We start from the raw sequence: 24,177 nt of genomic DNA, 5'->3' as shown, positions 1-24,177 counted from the left end.
GTGGATCCAGGCCAGCAACGCCACCACCATGGAGGAATTGCGCCAGCTGATGTTGTTGGAACAATTTTTTAATGGACTATCCCCGGAGACGCAAGAATGGGTACGGGATAGGAAACCCCTTACCCTAACGGAAGCGGCTAGATTGGCCGATCAACATTTTGATGCCCGGAGGCCCCAGGGACCCGTAGCCAAAAGCTACTCCCGACCCCCAGGACTACCTAGCGCTACAACACCCCTAGCGCCCACCGCTGCCCCGTTCCGTCCCTCACAAGGACAGATACCGCCACCGTCCAGATACAACGGGCGGGCCAACATCCAATGCCATTCCTGCAAACAATGGGGGCATATGGCCCGAGAGTGCACCCAGAATCGCAGCAGGCCCACCTGGAATCAGGGCCGTCCAAACCCCGCACCCAGGGCGGGTGCTCACCATTACCAGAGGGACCCCGCCACTCAGGATTTATGGAGTGTACAGGCGGAGGAACCTCTGGGCATATTGCACGAAGTCATGTCGGTCCGAGCCACTGATAACCGGCAACATCACCGACAACTGGTAACTCTTGAGGGAACCGAAGTGCAGGGTCTGCGAGATTCGGGAGCTACCTTAACCCTGGTAGCCCCCCATTTGGTTTCGGAGGGCACGCATACCGGCGGATCTGTGGCCGTTCGGGTAGCCGGGGGAGCGGTATACCGACTACCCACGGCGAAAGTACATTTGAACTGGGGTGCGGGAGAGGGGACAGTAGAAGTGGGACTCATGCAGAACTTACCAGCAGATGTTGTGTTAGGGAATGATTTGGGTCAGATGACCTCTGCCTTTGTTCCACAGGCACCCTACCAGGAAGCCCATCCAGTAACCACACGGCAACAGGCACGCACCACGGCTACACCGATACACTCTGAGGCTCAGGTAAGAAACCACGACCCTTCCCCGACTTCCATATCCTGGGATACCCCGACTACCTTTATCACCGAAGTACAGACCGATCCCACTCTACAAGTCTATAGGGACCGGGCACAAGCTGTCCAGGCCGGGCTAGAGGGAGAGCATTACACGTGGGAAAAAGAGTTACTGTACCGTATCACGGCCAAAGACGTAGGGGGGTCCGTCACTTTGACGAACAAACAACTAGTGGTACCCCGGAAGTATAGGCAGGAGCTGCTCAGAATTGCTCACGATATCCCCTTATCAGGACACCTAGGGATGACCCGTACCCGGTACCGCCTAACGCACGCGTTTTTCTGGCCCGGGATCTCACAGGATGTGCGACAATATTGCACGTCCTGCGACGTCTGCCAGAGAGTAGGAAAACGAGGGGATCGCCACAAGGCCAAGTTATGCCCCCTTCCCATTATCGCCGAACCCTTCAGCAGGGTCGCAGTAGATATAGTAGGGCCCCTGCCAAAACCCAGTCCTTCTGGGAAGAAATACATTTTAACTGTGGTGGACTACGCCACCCGATATCCCGAAGCGGTAGCCCTCTCTAACATTCACGCTGAAACCGTGGCGGAAGCTCTAATAAAAATATTTTCCCGAGTAGGGTTCCCCCAGGAGATAATATCTGACCGGGGCACCCAATTTACTGCTGAGGTTACCCAACAGATGTGGAAAGTGTGTGGCATTAATCCCATAGTCAATTCAGCCTACCACCCCCAGTCCAATGGACTATGTGAACGCTTCAATGGGACGCTGAAGCAGATGCTTCGGACGTTCGGGGAAACCCACAAAGACTGGGAGAGATTTCTACCTCACCTGCTCTTTGCGTATAGAGAGGTTCCCCAAGAATCGACCGGGTTCTCCCCATTCGAACTACTGTTCGGGAGAAGAGTACGGGGACCTTTAAACTTAATTAGGGAGCACTGGGAGGGGGAGAGTATCGCTAGCGAAACCCCTATAATATCATATGTACTGGAGTTCCGAGACCGACTGGAGGCGCTAACCCAGGCCGTACACACCAACCTCCAGGCGGCCCAGCAACGTCAGCGGCGATGGTACGATAGGGGAGCCAGAGACCGCAGCTTTCAAGTGGGGCAGAAGGTTTTAATTTTAAAACCTGTCCGCACAGATAAGCTGCAGGCCATCTGGCAAGGCCCATACCAGGTAGTGGAGCAGCGATGCGACACTACCTATGTGATTGGCCCCTGCTCCGGGGTAGGGAAGAGACGCATGCTTCACGTCAACCTGCTCAAACCCTACCACGAGCGGATAGAGGATGTGACGGCAATCTGTGCCTCAGCCATGGAAGATCAGGAGAACTTACCACTACCTGATCTGCTAGAACAGGAAGAGCCGGTAGAGCCCTCCCGGGGGGTTCAACTGGGGGAGCGGCTAAGCCCTCGCGAGCGTGCCCAGATACAGGCGCTGATCGTAGCTTAAGGGGCTACGTTCTCTAATTTACCTGGGTACACTCCGCTGGCCACCCACCGAGTTGAAACCCCGGGACAGCTACCTATGCGGCAGGCACCATATAGGGTCCCGGAATCAGTCCGGACTCATATGAAGGCCGAGCTGGATGAAATGCTGCAGTTAGGGGTTATCGAACCCTCAGATAGCCCCTGGGCATCACCGGTAGTCCTGGTGCCTAAAAAGGACGGCACGACCCGATTCTGCGTTGACTACCGGAGGCTGAATGACAAGACCGTGTCTGACGCCTACCCGATGCCCCGTATAGACGAACTGCTAGATAAAATGGCACGGGGCCAGTATCTCACTACAATTGACTTATGTAAGGGATATTGGCAGATTCCTTTAGCCGATGATGCCATCCCCAAGTCGGCGTTTGTCACCCCGTTTGGCCTGTACCAGTTCAAGGTCATGCCCTTCGGGATGAAAAACGCTCCGGCTACTTTTCAGCGGATGGTAGATCGACTACTGGACGGCTTCCAGGACTATGCCTGTGCCTACCTGGACGACATAGCCATCTTCAGCCAGACTTGGGAAGATCACCTCCAACATATAGGGGCGATCCTAGATCGTATTGGGGGAGCGGGGTTAACGCTGAAACCGAGTAAGTGCCACGTAGGGATGGCCGAGGTGCAGTATCTAGGACACCGAGTAGGGTGTGGGCAGCAGAGACCCGAGCCAGCCAAAATTGAGGCCGTGGCCAAGTGGCCTACCCCCAGGACCAAAACCCAGGTGCTAGCGTTTCTAGGGACTGCAGGGTATTATAGGAAATTTGTACCCGACTACAGTACCCTGGCCAAACCCCTGACGGACCTGACCAAAAAGAACCTTCCCCGACTGGTTGTCTGGGCCCCAGAGTGTGAGCAGGCATTCCAACGGCTCAAGACTGCACTAACTAATGCTCCTGTGTTAATGGCTCCTGATCCAACTAAAAGATTTCTTGTCCACACAGACGCTTCAATGTTTGGATTGGGGGCAGTGCTGAGCCAAGTGGGAGCCGATGGCGGAGAACATCCCGTAGCCTACTTAAGCCGCAAGTTATTACCCCGCGAAGTAAGCTACGCCGCCATTGAGAAAGAATGCCTGGCCGTGGTGTGGGCCCTTAAAAAGTTACAGCCGTATTTGTATGGACAACCCTTTTCCTTACTCACAGATCATAACCCGTTGGTGTGGCTAAACCATGTATCTGGAGACAATGCCCGGCTGTTGCGCTGGAGTTTGGCGCTGCAGCCCTTTGACTTTACCATCCACTACCGACCAGGAAAACAAAACGGTAACGCCGACGGGTTATCCAGACAAACAGAATTAGAAAAATGATCTGTGAGTACTCCCCCGGACATCCCCAAGCCGATCCGTTGGGATCAGACTGTGTATGCCGGCTTGGTTCTGGGGGAGCATTGTGGCAAACCCAGCCACTTCTGACTTATATGTATCGTATGTTGTCCATAGGCTGAATGTATACTGCAAGTCGTTACCTGTGATAATGCTATGTACAGCCGTTCGCCGTACGAATGTGGGCTCCCCAGGTAGACCACACCTTCACCAGTCGTGTGGCACCAAGTAACCGAGTGCATCCCGGTTGCAATCGGTATTTCAAGGCTCTCCTAGGTGGCCGCCGATCGGCTACCGACCATGCGGCGGTCGGCCATCTTGGATCCTTTGTCTCTGCAGCGGTGTTCGGTCGTCGAGAGCCTGGAACGGAAAACGGCTACTCGATGAGTGAACACCGCTGGACTTTCAGAGCGTTCGGGAGTCCCGCGTTCGGGGCATCCTATGCCCTGTACTTATTCGGTGCTTTTAAAACCACTTGAATGTTTTATCGTATTATGTGCGGCGTTCGGTCAGTTCAGCTGGGATCGGAGCGGTATTCTCCCAAGGTGTGCGCCCCGACCCCAGCTATCTACCGAACGTTCAATTATTATAAAGTACCGAGTATTGTGTGAATTGTGTATTTTAAGGTCAATTGTCGGTTTTGCTGCACGAGGAGATAATCCACTTAAGCGTCCATTTTGGTAGGAGTATCCTTCTCGTGCAGCAATGCCTGTTGGGAAAGTCGCAGTGTATGTTGGGAGAAATCCCCTGGAATTACTGTCTGGAAACCCCTTGCATGGGGAACTGTATAAATATGCTACCTGCGAATAAACAGAGTTAGTTGACTCCCAAACTGTGTTTCGTCCGGTTATTGGGAGGATGGGGAATATTGCCGTGCTTTCTGTCTTGACTGTGGATTTCCTGAAGATACCAACGGATATCGTGGACTAATATACTGCGTTCCGTAACAGATGTCTTCCCAAGTTCTTGACCAAACCAATGCCTCTCAAAGAAGCACTGAGGACAAGAACATGCATGGCATACACCACGCTGTGCCAATCGAATGCTTTTCTTAGAAGAGCACGGAATCCAATGCTTCAGAGGACGTTCAATATCCTTGTGAAATGAATTGGGATGCGGATTATCAAGAACAGAGTCTGATTGTTCTCACGTTGAAAACACTATTTATTGACTGTCCGTGTTAGAGTCACAGGATGCATGTTTAGCCCTACAATGAAAAAAACTGTTCTATCGCCAAAACATCAATGCTCGACATTGCAGAAGCAAAATGCCAGGGGCAATGCACACAGTCCACTTCACTGAGATAATGTGGTCTGTGTGCCTATAGTGTCAATTTATAAATAGTCTGGAGGCTTAGCAGGGCACTATTCAAAAACCAGTCATTGCCTTTAGAGAGGTTCTGAAGCTGCACCTGCATAAAAAGAAACTTACAACGGCACTGATGCCAAACAGGTTTTCAAATGAACAATGTGTCTCAAGTCTTCTGCACAGCTATATTTAATTAGGGGACTGGGAAGTCTAAAAGGACAACCATAAAGAGTCTGGTCTGGGTTAGAAGGAGAGAGTTTGCAAAGGCTGCAGACAAGAGAGCTGAAGCTTTTGCAAGCTGTAATTAGATATACATTCAATTATAAAATGCATGCGTGTTTTGATAAGGAGTATATCCACTAAACAGTGATTTTTATTTGTATTTGGAAAGTGGGTTGTCACTATAAGGAAAAATGTGACTACGACCTTCAGGCACCATTTCAACTTTATTGAGATTAAGTTGTTATTGAGTTCCGAGTGTTCCATTAAAGTGGATCTGTCACTTCTGAGTATTTCATAAACATAATCTTTATGAAAAATATCCTAACCGATATAGTTTGAATGTCCTTGAAAATACAACGCAGTCCAAAGACATAAGAGTTAAGACAAAACAGAGACAAGCCTGAGGTTGATAAAAAGAATGGACATTTTAGTAGTTCTACATTCCGGAGCAGTAGCTACAATTTTGTCTACTGTGTTTTGGAAAATAAGGAAAGAGACTTCCCTAAAGCAGCAGGTTACAAAAACAGCTCACCTTTTCCTGGTTTGTGAGGTAATATCTGAACTTCCACACCAAATCTTGCTCCTCTGATGTTAATTGCTTGGTTGGTGGGTAGCTGACTATTATCTAGACATACATATAAATAGAAGGGTTAAAAAACACTTCAACATTAAAAAAAATAAAAGCATACAGGTGTTTTTTGTTGCATAAGATAGAGCACTCCATGCACCATACCCACTACAGCTCAGTTTATAGAGGAGAGTCTGAGAATGTGGTTTAACATAAACTGGAGCTGTCCCTGGCACCAAGTGGCCAACCCCTCAGGAGAAGAGCTAATATGAAATATATGCATCTTCGTTACCATTCGTTCAAGAAAAACGTCAATGATGGCGTAATTGCACTGGGCTAACCAGACATCAGCTAGTCAATGCTCAAGTTAGATCGAATCGATATACATAATGAACTCTGCATTATCAGCATGGAGGAGGCCATTTTTGAATGCCAAGGATTGGGTGCCCCTGTTTTTTGCTAAATTGCTCCAAAACAGTTAAACAAAAAGAAAGAAAGAGGTGAAACAAAAAGAAGAAAAAGTGGGACAGCACTCTCAGACTATTTGCACCATAACTACTATAATACACTATACAGAGTTCTATTTATTATAATGTATAAAGTGCCCCATTAATATTTGACCATTTTTAGGAACTAGAAGAGAAAGTTACGTGCTTTTTACCCTTCTGGCAAGAATTAACCCCTTAAGGACCGGACTGTTTTGGCCATATTGTACGTTAAGGACCAGGGCTGTTTTAACACTTGTGGGGTTTGTGTTTAGCTGCAAAATTATATATATATTTATTTATATTATTAAAATATATATCATTTTTTTCCAGGAAAAGAAGGACTTTCTTTACATACCATTATTTGTATCATGTCATTTTACTTTACAAAAAAAAAAATAAATAGGGTGAAAAATTAAAAACAAAAACCAAAAAAAAACATGTTTTTTGACTTTTACTTGAAAAATATTTTACTTCTCTACAAAAGCTAATAAAAAAAACTGCTAAATAGATTACATGCTTTTTTTGCAAGCTATAGGGCTATAAGTACAAGAAGAAAATTGCGGTTTCAAAATATATATTTTTGAAATTTACCAATAGTGACATTGTAACACTTATCATAAATCTCCGAATCACACCTCACATGTACATATTTGTTTTTAAAGTAGACAACCCAGGGTATTCTATATGGGGTATGTCCAGTCTTTTTTAGTAGCCACTTAGTCACAAACACTGGCCAAAGTTAGCATTTACATTTGTTTTTGTGTTAAAAATGCAAAAAACAATTATGAACGCTAACCTTGACCAGTGTTTGTGACTAAGTGGCTACTAAAAAAGACTGAACATACCCCATTCGCAATACCTTGGGTTTTCTTCTTTTGCAAATGGTATGCCATCATGTGGGTAATTCTCATTCCTAGGCTACCATACGCTCTCAAAGGCAACATAACCAATCTGGCAAATTTCAATAAAAAAAAAAAAAAAAAAAAAAAGGAAAATCAAGCCTTATATTTGACCCTCTAACTTTCAAAACCAATATAAAACCTGTACATGGGGGTACTGTTATACCCAGGAGACTTCACTAAACACAACTATTTGTGTTCAAAAATAGTAAACCGTATAACAACAAAATCAACAGTGAAAGTGCAGTTTGTGTGTGAAAAATTCAAAAAACTTCTCCTTTCAGTGACAATATCATCGCTGTGATCAGTTTTACTGTTTTGATAGGGATCGACCGATTATCGGTTTTACCGATATTATCGGCCGATATTCGGTATTTTCGGCAATATCGGTATCGGCCAATATAGCTACTGATATTGCCGATAATACCTCCTAGGACCGCCGGGCTCATTACAAGCCTGGTGGTCCTGGGGGGGCCGGCAGCAAGCGCTGACTTACCTTTCCAGCAGTTCCAGCAGCTCCATGTCTAAATCTCGCAAGACCCGCGGCCGCAGAGCGTTTCCACGGGTTACCATGGCAACGCTCCACGCGGCACTAAGGGCCGCGAGATTTAGACTGGGGAGCTGCTGGCAAGGTAAGTCAGCGCTTGCTGTGTGCCCCCCAGGACTTAACAAGCCACCGGACCACCAGGGAATACTATAACCCCCCTCCCTGGTAAGAAGAAGGGAGGGGGGGACTAAAAGAAAAAAAAAAAAAAAACAATTTAAATATAAAAAAAAAAAAAAATTAACAAAAAAAATGCCCCCCCCATTTTACACAAATTACATCACTACACACTGCATTACATACACACACACACACACACACTACACACACACACACACTACACACACACACACACTGCATTACATACATACACACTACACACACACTGCATTACATACATACACACTACACACACACACTGCATTACATACATACACACTACACACACACACTGCATTACATACATACACACTACACACACACTGCATTACATACATACACACTACACACACACACTGCATTACATACATACACACTACACACACACACTGCATTACATACATACACACTACACACACACACTGCATTACATACATACACACTACACACACACACACTGCATTACATACATACACACTACACACACACACACACACTGCATTACATACATACACACTACACACACACACACACACTGCATTACATACATACACACTACACACACACACACACACACACACACTGCATTACACACACACACACACACACTACACACACACACACACACTGCATTACACACACACACACACACACACACACACACACTGCATTACACACTACACACACACACACTGCATTACACACTACACACACACACACACACACTGCATTACACACACACACACTGCATTACACACTACACACACACACACACTGCATTACACACTACACACTGCATTACACACTACACACACACTGCATTACACACATACACACTACACACACACTGCATTACACACATACACACTACACACACACACACTGCATTACACACTACACACACACACTGCATTACACACTACACACACACACTGCATTACACACTACACACACACACACTGCATTACACACTACACACACACACACACTGCATTACATACATACACACTACACACACACTGCATTACATACATACACACTACACACACACTGCATTACATACATACACACACACACACTGCATTACATACATACATACACACTACATTACATACACACTACATTACATACATACACACTACACACACACACACTGCATTACATACACACTACACACACTGCATTACATACATACACACTACACACACTGCATTACATACACACACACACACTGCATTACATACACACACACACACTGCATTACATACACACACACTGCATTACATACACACACACACACTGCATTACATACACACACACACACACACACACTGCATTACATACACACACACACACACACACTGCATTACATACACACACACACACACACACTGCATTACATACACACACACACACACACACTGCATTACATACACACACACACACACACACACTGCATTACATACACACACACACTGCATTACATACACACACACACACACTGCATTACATACACACACACACACACTGCATTACATACACACACACACACACTGCATTACATACACACACACACACACTGCATTACATACACACACACACACACTGCATTACATACACACACACACACACTGCATTACATACACACACACACACACTGCATTACATACACACACACACACACACACACACTGCATTACATACACACACACACACACACTGCATTACATACACACACACACACACACTGCATTACATACATACACACTACACAAACACACTGCATTACATACACACTACACAAACACACTGCATTACACACACACTACACAAACACACACACTACACAAACACACACTGAATTACATACATGCACACCACACACACACACTGCATTACATACATACACACACACACACACTACATTATATACACACACTACACAAACACACACACTGCATTATATACACACACACTACACAAACACTGCATTCACTATACACACTACACAAACACACTCTGCATTCACTATATACACTATACAAACACTCACTGCATTCACTATATACACTACACAAACACTCACTGCATTCACTATATACACTACACAAACACTCACTGCATTCACTATATACACTACACAAACACTGCATTCACTATATACACTACACACTCACTGCATTCACTATACACTCTGCATACACTATACACACTACACAAATACACACTGCATCCACTACACACATAGCTCCCCTGTCTAAATACACTTCATCCACTACATGTGGCATGTATATTTTGTGCATTTACCGTTAGAAATAGTTTATTTTTTTCAAAATGGTAAATGTACAGAATATCGGCAAGTTATCGGCCTGAAAGTTCACAGATTATCGGTATCGGTATCGGCTCTAAAAAATCAATATCGGTCGATCCCTGGTTTTGAAACACTAATATTTGTGTTTAGCGAAGATCCCTGAGTAAAACAGTACCCCCCACGTACAGATTTTAGCGTGTCATAGAAAGTGACAGGGTTAAACACAGTGCTAGCAAATTCAATTCTCTGGACTTTCGGCCTGGGTTGGCAGGCAGGTCCCTCAAATTGCAATAAAAAAAATGTACTTAATTATGTAAAAGTATTACATAAATACGCACGTAGAATTTAAATATATGTGCATATTTATATATTTGAAGTCTATGTGTATATTTATGAAATTTTGTATATGGATATATATAATTCTAAGTTTATTTTGAATATCTATATATTAATATCAAAATACTGTTAGAATTTTTTTTATATTTAAAATCATTTTTTTACAATTATTTTTACATTTTACTTATTCTTTATATTTTATTATATATATATATATATATATATATATATATATATATATATATATATATATATATATATATATATATATATATGTATTTATTTATTTTATACACTGATTGCTTTTTTTAAACTTTCTTTTTTCATTTTACAGCCGCAGGGAGTTAGAGCGATCACAGGGCCGCGGGGGCCTAATTTCGCTGAGGGGGGACTGTCTGGGCTGACAGGCAGTCCCCCTGGACTGGGAGCGGCGGCAATCCGGTAAGTAAATATTTCCGTTATGACAGTTCAGAACCATCACCGGTCCTCAGCAGGTTAAACCAAACATTATAATAAGCATTTCAACAAACTGATGATGGGATCATTTCATTTTGCAACTTTGTGCATGCTGACGATTACCTGATAATGCCAGTTTAGAATTACGTTTAAAGGGACACTATATGATCACCAGAAAAACTACAGCTTAAAGAGACACTATAGTCAAGGGGATGTTTCCGGTGACGGTCCTGAACTGTAATCGGTCCTTTAGGGGTTAAACCAAACATTATAATACGCATTTCAACAAATTGATGATGGGATCATTTCATTTTGCAAACTTTTTGCATGCTGACTATTACCTGATAATGCCAGTTTAGAATTACGTTTAAAAGGACACTATATTGTCACCAGAACAACTACAGCTTAAAGGGACACTATAGTCACCCAGACCACTTCAGCTCAATGAAGTGGTCTGGGTGCAATGTCGGTCAGGTTTTAACCCTTCACATGTAAACATAGAAATTTCAGTTTACATTAGGGGTTAAGCCAACCTCTAGAGGCTGTCTTGCTGACAGCCGCTAGAGGCGCATCTGTGACGCTGGACGAAATTTGCATCCATCGTGCAGAGTGTCCATAGGAAAGCATTGAGAAATGTTTGCCTACTGACAGCTTGAATGCGTGCGCGGCACTTGCCGCGCATGTGCATTCCGCTCCACTCTGGAGCCTACGTCGGTGGGGGAGGAGATGTCACCAGCACTGAGGGAGCCCAGGCTGGAATAAGGTAAGCTGCTGAAGGGGTTTTAACCCCTTCAGCGCCACGGAAGGGGGACCGTGAGGGTTGGGACACCCTCAGGGCACTATAGTGTCAGGAAAACCGCTTTGTTTTCCAGACACTTTAGTGATCCTTTAATGTAGTTGTTCTGGTGAGAAGAATCATTGACTTCAGGAATTTTTTTTGCAAACACTGTCTTTTCAGAGCAGGAGGCGGGGCCAGCACTGGCAGAGCTGAAAATAAGGTTTCCTTTAAGATAAATGCCTCCTTGACTATTCATGGCATTATTAAAACAAACTTTAGTCTAGACAATCTAAGAGCTTCATCTAATTGAAGTAGTTATAGTGCTTGCAGTCCCCCCCGGCCTGGCTGAATTTTGATTTAGCGTCAAACTATTTTTATATTTTAATGCTAAATAAGAGAACCAAGCAGCCTTGATGCTGCTGGGGCTGAGGAAGCATTAGCCTATGCAGCAATGGGCAGTTGTGATTTCCTGAGAGTATCAGCTGACTGCAACTGCTTTAATCCTACAACTGCTCCCCTTTGCTGGTATGAATGATTAAGGCTAATAAAGAGTGTAAGATCTGCCTTATCCATACCTCAAGTGGGGACTGGGCTATAAAGAGTCAGTAAAGCTAATCCAGAGTGTGTTTCTAGGCACTATAACCAATTTAATTAGATTAAATTGTTATAATGCCTACAGTGTCCCTTTAATGAAAATAAGGTTACAGGAATTGATGATTTATAGTAAATGCTGAAAGGGAAATGAAGAGTCAAAAACTAAAACAACCAGAAGCAAGAGCAGTTCACAAAATTCCACGAAATGTAACATGACTGGTGCCCATATGCATAGAAATGGAGTGTAGGTTAGGGTATTCGTTTCACTTGACAGCACTATATACATTAAATAATCCCCCAAACACATTTCTTGGGTTCATTTTAACCTGAACAAAGACAGCAGATGTAAATAACTTACATTGAGTTGATCTCTAGTAGCAGCATTTGGTTTTAGATCATGGTCGGATGGGCCACTTCTCAAGCTCCTGGCAAGTTTATGATGTTTGCTCTCTACTAGATTTTCCTGTAACACAATTTAAAGATAATTTCTCAGGCTTTAAATCCCAATATACACATGCATGGAATTATAGCAGAAATAAAAGTCATCTTAAAAAGTAGGATTTGTGGTTTGAAAGACATATGGAGGATATGTATAGAAAATTTAAGTTGCAAAGCGTTTCTTAATGTCCAGCTTGAGATCACTTAAAGACACAAAGCCAGAAGCAAATTTTAACATTAAAGCATTAAAGATTTCACACAGAATTAAGTTGTAAGCACCATAAATTAATGGATCAACTGATCTTGTGCTTACCGGCAGAGACCAAATACAGGAAGTGTACTTTTATCACTCAATTAGTCACTGACTCTATAGATCGAAGTAAAATTATATTTCATGCATGCTCACATAAACTACTTACCATGGACATCTGGGGGTCTGGCACTTTAACAATCTCTGCACTTGTTGAGATCTGAGTGGATTCATCCCCATCCTACATAACAAACAAAACAACATTTGTATATTTTGTGACCACAGTATGTACTCAAAGCTGAAAGAGAGAGGGATTTACAATAACAGTACAAGGTATGGATTATTGTGAGGTACAACAAATAATGACTCCAAGAACAGGACACCTCTCAAATACATTGCTCACTTAGTATGTGTAAAGGTCAAAATTGCATGCAGGCTTTATAAAAAGGCACCATTCACCCACACCCCCCCAAAATACAATATAGGTCAGATAATTAATATAATTATGTAGCATTCTTGACAAATAGGAACCGATCCCCTTTGTTATTTTTTTTTATTATCACTAAAGATAGAATCTTTACTTTAAAATGTTTGCTATATACCATCATATTTTAATAAAACGTCAAAACTGGTCTGTTTTCAATATAAAATTATAACCGGTTTCTCTGGATTTCATAGACCATAAATTTCCATTAACCAGGCAACACTATCCTGATTAACTCCACATTAGTGGTCCTGCAGATCATTGAAAAAGTGCTCGGCTTTGTCTTAAAACAACTTTTATTACTTTTTAATGGTAATGTCCAGCTCAGATATTTATTTTAACCCCTTCAGGACGGAGTCAATAGTGCACGTTCTGATCAAAACAAAATGTAAACAAAAACTGGAATTTGCGCTATATGTCTGTTCAACCGTAGTTCCCCTCTTTCAAATTATATGCACCCACACTTATTATATATCATTTTGTTCAGGAGAAACATGGCTTTAATCTATCATTAACTATTCATATATGGAACATAATTTATTATGAATAAAATAAAAAAAAAGGTGAGAAAATAAGATTTTTTTTAAAATTTGTATTTCCGTCTGCCATTTTAGCTGTGAATGTCATAATACTGTTAGGTTTTACTGCAAAAAAATGCACATATTTGTAATCAGCGATGTCTCACGAGTACAACAGTACCCCCCATTAACAGGTTTTATGGTGTTTTGGAAAGTTACAGGGTCAAATATAGAACGTTCCATTTTCAAATTGAAATTTTCCAGATTAGTAATGTTACCTTTGAGACGGTGTGGTAGCCCAGGAAAGAGAATTACCCCCATAATGGCATACCATTTGAAAAATTAGACAAGCCAAGGTATTGAAAGTGGGGTATGTTTAGTCTTTTTTAGTAGCCACTTAGTCACAAACACTGGCCAAAATTAGCGTTCATATTTGTTTTTGTGTGAAAAAAGCAAAAAACTAATATTTGGCCAGTGTTTGTGACTAAGTGGCTACTAAGAAAGACTGGACATACCCCACTTGCAATACCTCGGGTTGTCTACTTTTGCAAATGGTATGCCATCATGGGGGTAATTCTCATTCCTGGGCTACCATACGCTCTCAAAGGAAACATAACCAATCTGGCAAATTTCAATGTGAAAAAAATGAAATGCAAGCCTTATATGTGACTCTCTAACTTTCCAAAACACCATAAAACCTGTACATGGGGGGTACTGTTATTCTCGGGAGACTTCACTAAACACAAATATTAGTGTTTTAAAACCGTAAAACATATTGCAACAATAATATAGACCATAAAAGTGCCGTTCGCTTGTAAAAAATGCGAAAAACGTCACTTTTACTTAAAATATCATTGTTGTAATACAATTTACCAGTTTGAAACACTAATATTTGAGTTCAGTGAAGTCTCCCGAGTAAAACAGTACCCCCTATGTACAGGTTTTATGGTGTCTTGGAGAGTTACAGGGTCAAATATAGTGCTTGCGAATTAAATTCTCTGCACTTTCTCCCTGTGTTGTCAGGCTTGTCAATCACATTTTAATTAATCAAATGACATAATTATGTTAAAAAATTACTTAAATATACACGTAGAATTTTAATATATATGCATTTATAGGTATTTAAATTCTACGTGTATACTAATGTAATCTTTTATGCAATTATATGTATTTATCTATATATATATATTTGCGGTTATTTGTATTTTATACATAGATAGATATATATAGAATGTCATTCTAAGTGTATTTTGTTACCGATATATATATATTAATAACAAAATACAGTTAGAATGAAATTACATATACATATATAATTTATATTAAATTTTGTTTCAATATTTTATTTATTTATTATTTTAATTATACGTATTTATATATAATATATATATGTACATCTATTATATATATAATATATATACATATTATATATATGTAACGTCATTCTAAGTGTATTTTAATATTAATTTATATACTTATATTCATATTAAAATACACTTTGCATGACGTTACATATATATAATATGTATATATATTATATATATAATATATATACATATTATATATATATTAAAATATATTTAATTTATTTTTAAACATGTTTATTTTATTTTTTTTACACCTCCTACCAGCAGGGGGACTGTCTGATATTTCAAACAGTCCCCCTGCTGGCAGATCCATAGCCAGCTATAGGGGGCCATGTGATCGCTCTTTGAGAGCGATCACATGGCCCCCGGGGGCCTCATTTGCCGGAGGGGGGCTGCCTGGGCTCTCAGGCAGCCCCCGAGAAGAGGATCGCGGCGGAGGTGAGTAGTTGCTGGCTCCTGGGGGCTTAAACCGTTACGGCGTTCCATGCCGCCGCAACGGCTTTAAAGCCCATTTAAAGCGCGACGGCATGGAACGCCGTAACGGCGTTAAGGGGTTAAAGACACATTTAAAACAAGCCATGCAAAAGTAGTAGTGTATCATAGTATATTCCAATTACAGCCTAGTAGTAGTGAACATAAACTTAAAAGGCTCTATGCTATAAAATTAAAAAAAAAACCCAGACTATTGTTTAATAAGGTGTAATAAAGTTTACCAGATGGGAGAAAAAGGAGAAATCTACATCAGACCTTTGAGGGCAAGGGATGGCTATATGTTGGATGGGTCCTAGCTAAGCTTCATTTGTACCTGTTTTTTTTTTTTTTTTTAAGGCACCAAGATCCATAAACAACAACTTATAGTTTACCCGTTAAGGACCTAAGCAAATGTGCAAGTGCTGAACCAAAACAAAACCTGGAATTTGAGCTATATGTCCGTTCAACCATAGAAACATAGAATGTGACGGCAGATAAGAGCCATTCGGCCCATCTAGTCTGCCCAGTTTTCTAAATACTTTCATTAGTCCCTGGCCTTATCTTATAGTTAGGATAGCCTTATGCCTATCCCACGCATGCTTGAACTCCTTTACTGTGTTAACCTCTACCACTTCAGCTGGAAGGCTATTCCATGCATCCACTACCCTCTCAGTAAAGTAATACTTCCTGATATTATTTTTAAACCTTTGTCCCTCTAATTTAAGACTATGTCCTCTTGTTGTGGTAGTTTTTCTTCTTTTAAATATAGTCTCCTCCTTTACTGTGTTGATTCCCTTTATGTATTTAAATGTTTCTATCATATCCCCCCTGTCTCGTCTTTCCTCCATGCTATACATGTTAAGATCCTTTAACCTTTCCTGGTGAGTTTTATCCTGCAATCCATGAACCAGTTTAGTAGCCCTTCTTTGAACTCTCTCTAAGGTATCAATATCCTTCTGAAGATGGGGTCTCCAGTACTGTGTACAGTACTCCAAGTGAGGTCTCACCAGTGTTCTGTACAATGGCATGAGCACTTCCCTCTTTCTACTGCTAATACCTCTCCCTATACAACCAAGCATTCTGCTAGCATTTCCTGCTGCTCTATTACATTGTCTGCCTACCTTTAAGTCATCAGAAATAATCACCCCTAAATCCCTTTCCTCAGATGTTGAGGTTAGGACTCTATCAAATATTCTGTACTCTGCCTTGGGTTTTTACGTCCAAGATGCATTATCTTGCACTTATCCACATTAAATGTCAGTTGCCACAACTCTGGCCATTTTTCTAGTTTACCTAAATCATTTTCCATTTGGCTTATCCCTCCTGGAACATCAACCCTGTTACATATCTTAGTATCATCCGCAAAAAGACACACCTTACCATCAAGACCTTCTGCAATATCACTAATAAAAATATTAAAGAGAATGGGTCCAAGTACAGATCCCTGAGGTACCCCACTGGTGACAAGCCCAAGCTTCGAATATACTCCATTGACTACAACCCTCTGTTGCCTGTCACTCAGCCACTGCCTTACCCATTCAACAATATTGGAATCCAAACTCAAAGATTGTAGTTTATTGATAAGCCTTCTATGTGCAACAGTGTCAAAAGCCTTACTGAAATCTAGGTAATCAATGTCTACTGCACCACCCTGATCTATAATTTTAGTTACCCAATCAAAAAAAATCAATAAGATTAGTTTGGCATGATCTCCCTGAAGTAAACCCATGTTGTCTCTGGTCTTGAAATCCATGTGTTTTTAGATGTTCAACAATCCTATCCTTTAACATGGTTTCCATCACTTTCCCCACTACTGAAGTAAGGCTTACTGGCCTATAGTTGCCCGACTCCTCCCTATTACCTTTCTTGTGAATGGGCACAACATTCGCTAACTTCCAATCTTCTGGGACTACTCCTGTTATCAATGATTGGTTAAATAAATCTGTTAATGGTTTTGCTAGTACACCACTAAGCTCTTTTAATAGCTTTGGGTGTATTCCATCAGGTCCCATTGACTTATTTGTCTTTACTTTTGAGAGTTGAAATAGAACCTCTTCCTCTGTAAACTCACGTGTAATAAATGACTCATTTATCCTTTTTCTTAACTGAGGTCCCTTTCCTTCATTTTCATCTGTAAATACCGAACAAAAATATTTATTGAGGCAGTCAGCTAGACCTTTATCCTCATCTACATACCTTCCTTCTTTTGTTTTTAATCTAACTAATCCTTGTTTTACTTTTCTTTTCTCATTTATGCATCTAAAAAAAGTTTTGTCCCCCTTTTTTACTGACTGTGCTATTTTCTCTTCTGTGTGGGATTTGGAAGCTCTTATAACTTGCTTAGCCTCTTTCTGCCTAATCTTATAGGTCATTCTGTCTTCCTCACTCTGGGTTTTTTTTATAATTACTAAATGATAACTTTTTGTTTTTTACTATTTTGGCCACATCTGTGGAGTACCACAGTGGTTTCTTGAATTTTTTGCTTTTACTGACAAGCCTAATGCAATTTTCTGTTGCCTTCAGTAGTGCAACTTTTAAATAATCCCATTTCTTTTGGACTCCATATAAATTGCTCCAGTCTGATAATGACTCCTTTACACATATTCTAATTTTAGAAAAGTCTGTTTTTCTAAAGTCTAAAACTTTTGTTTTTGTGTGGTGTGACTCAGTCACTGTTCTTATATTAAACCACACTGACTGATGATCACTGGATCCTAAACTTTCACCTACAGTAATATCTGATACCAAATCTCCATTTGTTTACACTAAATCTAGTATGGCCTCTTTACGAGTTGGCTCCTCAACAACTTGTTTTAGAGACAATCCCAGTAGGGAGTTTAGAATATGTGTGCTCCTGGCACAAGTAGCTATTTTTGTTTTCCAATTCACATCAGGAAGATTAAAGTCACCCATGATGATAACTTCCCCCTTCAATGTCATTTTAGCTATTTCTTCAACTAGTAGATTATCTAACTCTTCAATTTGTCCTGGGGGCCTATAATTCACACCTACACAAGTTACTGTGTGATTACCAAATTCTAACGTAACCCAAACGGACTCTATGTTCGCCTCACTAACCTTTATTAGGCTAGATTTTATGCTATCCTTCACATACAGGGCCACCCCTCCCCCTTTCTTGCCTTCCCTGTCTTTTCTATATAAAGAGTACCCTGGTATTGCTATGTCCCAGTCATTTTTCTCATTATATCATGTCTCAGTAACAGCGACTAAATCTACACTATCAGTTGCCATTATTGCCACAAGTTCATGGATCTTATTCCCTAAACTGCGAGCATTTGTAGACATGACTCTAAGCTTATTTTTTAACACACTTGCTACAGGCACCTTCTGTCCTTGTTTTGGGGGAAAAAACCATAATTTACATCTTCAATATTAATAGCAACCACACTTGTATATAATTTTATTTAGGAGAAATATGGTTTAATTTCACATCAAATATTTATATAAGAAACTATTTAAAGTTAATAAAATATAAAAGTGTGATAAACTAAGAGATTTTGTTTTTTATTTAAGTTCAATGTGACTGTGAATGCCATAACAATGCTCTTCAGGCAAATGTTTTATGGGGTTTTGGAAAGTTACACGGTAAAATATAGGGCTTGCAAAATAAATTATTTGGGCTTTTTGTCTGGGTTGTCAGACAAGTCCCTCAATATTGAATTAATATAAGACATATGAAAAAAACACTTAGAAGGAAATTTTATAAAATCGAAATACACTGCTCAAACAAATAAAGGGAACACAAAAATAACATCTTAGATCTGAATGAATTAAATATTATTCTGAAATACTTTGTTCTTTACATAGTTTAATGTGCTGACAACAAAATCACCCAAAAATAAAAAAATGAAAATCAAATTTTTCAACCCATGGAGGTCTGGATTTGGAGTCACACTCAAAATTAAAGTGGAAAAAACACACTACAGGCTGATCCAACTTTTATGTAATGTCCTTAAAACAAATCAAAAGGAGGCTCAGTAGTGTGTGTGGCCTCCACGTGCCTGTATGACCTCTGTACAACGCCTGTGCATGCTCCTGATGAGGTGGTGGATGGTCTCCTGAGGAACCTCCTCCCAGACCTGGACTAAAGCATCTGCCAACTCCTGGACAGTCTGTGGTGCAAAGTGACATTGGTGGATGGAGCGAGACATGATGTCCCAGATGTGCTCATTTGGATTCAGGTCTGGGGAACGGGCGGGCCAGTCCATAGCATCAATGCCTTCGTCTTGCAGGAACTGCTGACACACTCCAGCCACATGAGGTCTAGCATTGTCTCGCATTAGGAGGAACCCAGGGCCAACCGCACCAGCATATGGTCTCACAAGGGGTCTGAGGATCTCATCTCGGTACCTAATGGCAGTTAGGCTACCTCTAGCAAGCACATGGAGGGCTGTGCGGCCCCCCAAAGAAATGCCACCCCACACCATTACTGACCCACTGCCAAACCGGTCATGGTGGAGGATGTTGCAGGCAGCAGAACGTTCTCCATGGCGTCTCCAGACTCTGTCACATGTGCTCAGTGCGAACCTGCTTTCATCTGTGAAGAGCACAGGGCGCCAATGGTGAATTTGCCAATCTTTGTGTTCTCTGGCAAATGCCAAACGTCCTGCATGGTGTTGGGCTGTAATCACAACCCCCGCCTGTGGACGTCGGGCTCTCATACCACCCTCATGGAGTCCGTTTCTGACCGTTTGAGCAGACACATGCACATTTGTGGCCTGCTGGAGGTCATTTTGCAGGGCTTTGGCAGTGTTCCTCCTTGCACAAAGGCAGAGGTAGCGGTCCTGCTTCTGGGTTGTTGCCCTCCTACGGCCTCCTCCATGTCTCCTGATGTACTGGCCTGTCTCCTGGTAGCGCCTCCATGCTCTGGACACTACACTGACAGACACAGCAAACCTTCTTGCCACAGCTCGCATTGATGTGCCATCCTGGATGAGTTGCACTATCTGAGCCACTTGTGTGGGTTGTAGACTCCGTCTCATGCTACCACTAGAGTGAAAGCACCACCAGCATTCAAAAGTGACCAAAACATCAGCCAGGAAGCATAGGAACTGAGAAGTGGTCTGTGGTCACCACCTGCAGACCCACTCCTTTACTGGGTTGTCTTGCTAATTGCCTATAATTTCCACCTGTTGTCTATCCCATTTGCACAACAGCATGTGAAATTGATTGTCACTCAGTGTTGCTTCCTAAGTGGACAGTTTGATTTCACAGAAGTGTGATTGACTTGGAGTTACATTGTGTTGTGTAAGTGTTCCCTTTATTTTTTTGAGCAGTGTATATAAAAAAAACAAACAAAAAAATCCCACAAAGAAATACAAGAAGGGAAAAAATAAAAAATAAATATAGATGACGGCGGCAAGATGTTCTGAGTGTCTTTACATTGAAGAGAGGGCTAAGACCAGTCTAGATCATAATTAGTTGAATCAGAGTGTTACACATGCTCACGAAGGCACAATTTGTGATACGGACAATAAAAGTTGCTCATTTCTGATCCATGGCACTGGGCATGTAAAATATGATAAAAGAACTAGTAATAAATAAAACAAGAATGGGAATTTCACAGCGAAATTATGAAGAGCCAATTTAATATATGGGATTATTGTCCAAAAGTTAGAATTCGGGTTACTGAAGGTTAGGTTTCTTTGCAGGGTCTCATTAAAGTTGTATCTTTATCTCAAATATAAAAACTATAGGAAAAGAAAAAGGTGCACACACTAGCGCAGTCACATTTATCCTGTTCTCAAAACAAATGGAGAATGAGCAAAGATTTCTTTTTCCTTTACTCTTACGAACAGAACATGGCAGACTCATTATCCAACGCACAATCCTTCACCTTGATAAATGATACAAGAGGTTTTCAGGTTGTAAGCTTGTGAAGGTCAGGAAAGGTTAATTGCTGCCATCCAAGTGTCTTCTCCATTAGGTTTCCATTCTCAATTTGTTATTCAACGTAAAGGAGGGGGATTGGTTTGCAAGAGTGCATTTTCAGGTAAACTATTTTAATGTGTATAAGAAACCTTGAGATACAAAGTAAGACGTGCTCCGCTTCTAAAGCAGATTTGACATATCTGAGAATAGTACTTTTCAGTCTAGCATATGAAAGTGGCCGTCTCTAGTATTTCTTTTATTTTTTTTTTTATTTATTTACAATATAGTGTAATTGACACCTTGTGGAAAAGGGCGTAACCAAAAGCATTTTATGTAAATTAGGTAGCATAACCTGCCTGAGCAACCCAAATAAAATTATTCTAAAAGAAAAAGCCAATGCAGGCTTGAATGCCAAAATTCAATTTTTTCGAATGTAAATGATGAGTGGGTTATTTTTAGTGAAGGTAGGGTATTGTTCTAATATATGCATGCGTTTGTAATCCTTTTATAGGTCTTTTTATAGTTTTGGGGACTTTGTGTTCATTATTGCTGATTCATGAGCAATCAGTGAGTAGGATACACCGTTTTAGTTATGTACATTTTTGGAGATTTTGTTTATTGAAAGTGTGAGTGAGATAGTTGACTGCCAAACCTTACCTACAGAGTTTTCACAGCAGTGTAGGAGGATGCCAAACATTAGCTATCGCCCATTACAACTTCACTCTTAAGCCAGCTCTGGTGAAAACATTCCAATATCGGAACACAACCGTTATTTGACACAAGAACTAGTAAAGCCAAGAATACTATTAAATAGCCTAGCGATATGGGAATATTCTTTATTTTCTATGAGACTGGCTCTCTAAAATGTCCCCCATAATTTTGATGCCATTCCCTCCTCCCCCCCCCTTATTTTTTTTTTTATTTTTTTCATTTATCTGTGGCTTTTTTTGCTGATACAAGTGAACTATTCTGGCTGAAGTGGAATATAATGTAAACCTATGTACACAGAGACATTTCATTAAATAACGCATCACAACTCTATTTTACCTCCATTTATGAGGATCTGGGACCCAAGGACTAACAACAGTACTGAACATTGTGTACTGGTTATTTTCTCTGGTTGAGTTAATCTATAACAGCAAGTCTGTCTTTTTTTTCTGACAGAAAGGTTCAGTTAAATGTTAATCCTGTAACTGTTAACATTTGTACAATAATAATTTTTTATGATTTGCTTTTTATATAGTACCATATATATGGTACCACTTAGCTGCTTTAAGGTTAAACAAATTTGTGACAATTATCTAATATTTTCTAATATTGATGGCTTTTATTCACACATGGTCACATCCTCCTGCATTTTGGTACCATCAAATTGACTGAATTAAGACAAATCCTAACATTTTTGTCTTTTTGTTTCTGTATTTTTTTGCAATATTTATACAACAGGTTTTTTCTACCCTTGGAGTTTATAACAGTTTAAAAAAAAAAAAAAAAAAACGCTTTGATTGCATATAGTTGAGTGTGTATGGTTCACTTTGGTTTGTATGGCTTTGTATGATTTTTTTTGTGGGGTTTAGGGACTTCCCCGGAACCAGGTGCACCTCCATAATGGTGAAGTGCCAGGGCCTACAATACATTTTTCATAGTACATATAGGTCCTAGTAATTATATCACGGTGGTTTTTTTTGAACCGTTACAATATTTCAACTAAAGCCTAGTTGAATAATATAACATGGATAGTGTATCTAGGCTTATTTAAATCAACTTCAATTAAAGGACCACTATAGGCACCCAGATCACTTCAGCTCAATGAAGTGGGCTGGGTGCCAGGACCCTCTAGTGTTAACCCTGCACCTGAAAGGGTTAATCCAGCCTTTAGTGGCTGTCTCACTGACAGCCACTAGAGGCGCTACCGCGCTTCTCACTGTGAAAATCACAGTGCGAAGATGCTGGACATCCATAGGAAAGCATTGAGAAATGCTTTCCTATGGGCGGTGTGAATGCGCGGGGCGGCTCTTGCCGCACATGCGGCGCTAACGCCGAGGGAGCTGGAGAAAGGTAAGTGTTTCAACCCCTTCAGCCCAGTGGGAGTGGGATCGGGGGGGGGCTAAAGACCCTATAGTGCCAGGAAAACAAGTTTGTTTTCCTGGCACTATAGTGGTCCTTTAAGTTTATATAAGAGCTGCTGGTATTTATTTCAGACCTTTTCTTTTGCTATAAAGAAAACAAAACAAAAATGCTGGGGCCGCACTGAAGGGGCCCATCGAGTGGCTCATGCTGTTAGGGCCACCAGATGGCAACCAATTTCCAGGGGGCCAGGTCAGCATTGCGGCGCTTTAGCATCGTGACCGGGCCCCC

The 24,177-nt window shown here is 41.2% G+C and overlaps 1 protein-coding gene across 2 annotated transcripts in view; it reads right to left on the bottom strand.

The window, feature by feature from the left end:
• Positions 1 to 24,177, bottom strand: part of PIK3C3 (phosphatidylinositol 3-kinase catalytic subunit type 3) — a 134,954-nt gene that overhangs the window by 69,642 nt on the left and 41,135 nt on the right. For both annotated transcript variants that reach the window (XM_063453842.1, XM_063453843.1), the window contains 3 exons: positions 13,257 to 13,328; positions 12,758 to 12,862; positions 5,799 to 5,891 (listed from right to left, as the gene is read on the bottom strand). In XM_063453842.1, coding sequence (XP_063309912.1) covers positions 5,799 to 5,891; positions 12,758 to 12,862; positions 13,257 to 13,328 — 270 coding nt within the window. The remainder of the gene's footprint in view (positions 1 to 5,798; positions 5,892 to 12,757; positions 12,863 to 13,256; positions 13,329 to 24,177) is intronic.

The sequence above is a fragment of the Pelobates fuscus genome, chromosome 5, assembly GCF_036172605.1.
Source record: "Pelobates fuscus isolate aPelFus1 chromosome 5, aPelFus1.pri, whole genome shotgun sequence".
NCBI classification, from domain to species: domain Eukaryota; kingdom Metazoa; phylum Chordata; class Amphibia; order Anura; family Pelobatidae; genus Pelobates; species Pelobates fuscus.
The sequence above is the reverse complement of the archived record's forward strand: the minus strand, read 5'-3'. Positions and strand labels throughout refer to the sequence as shown.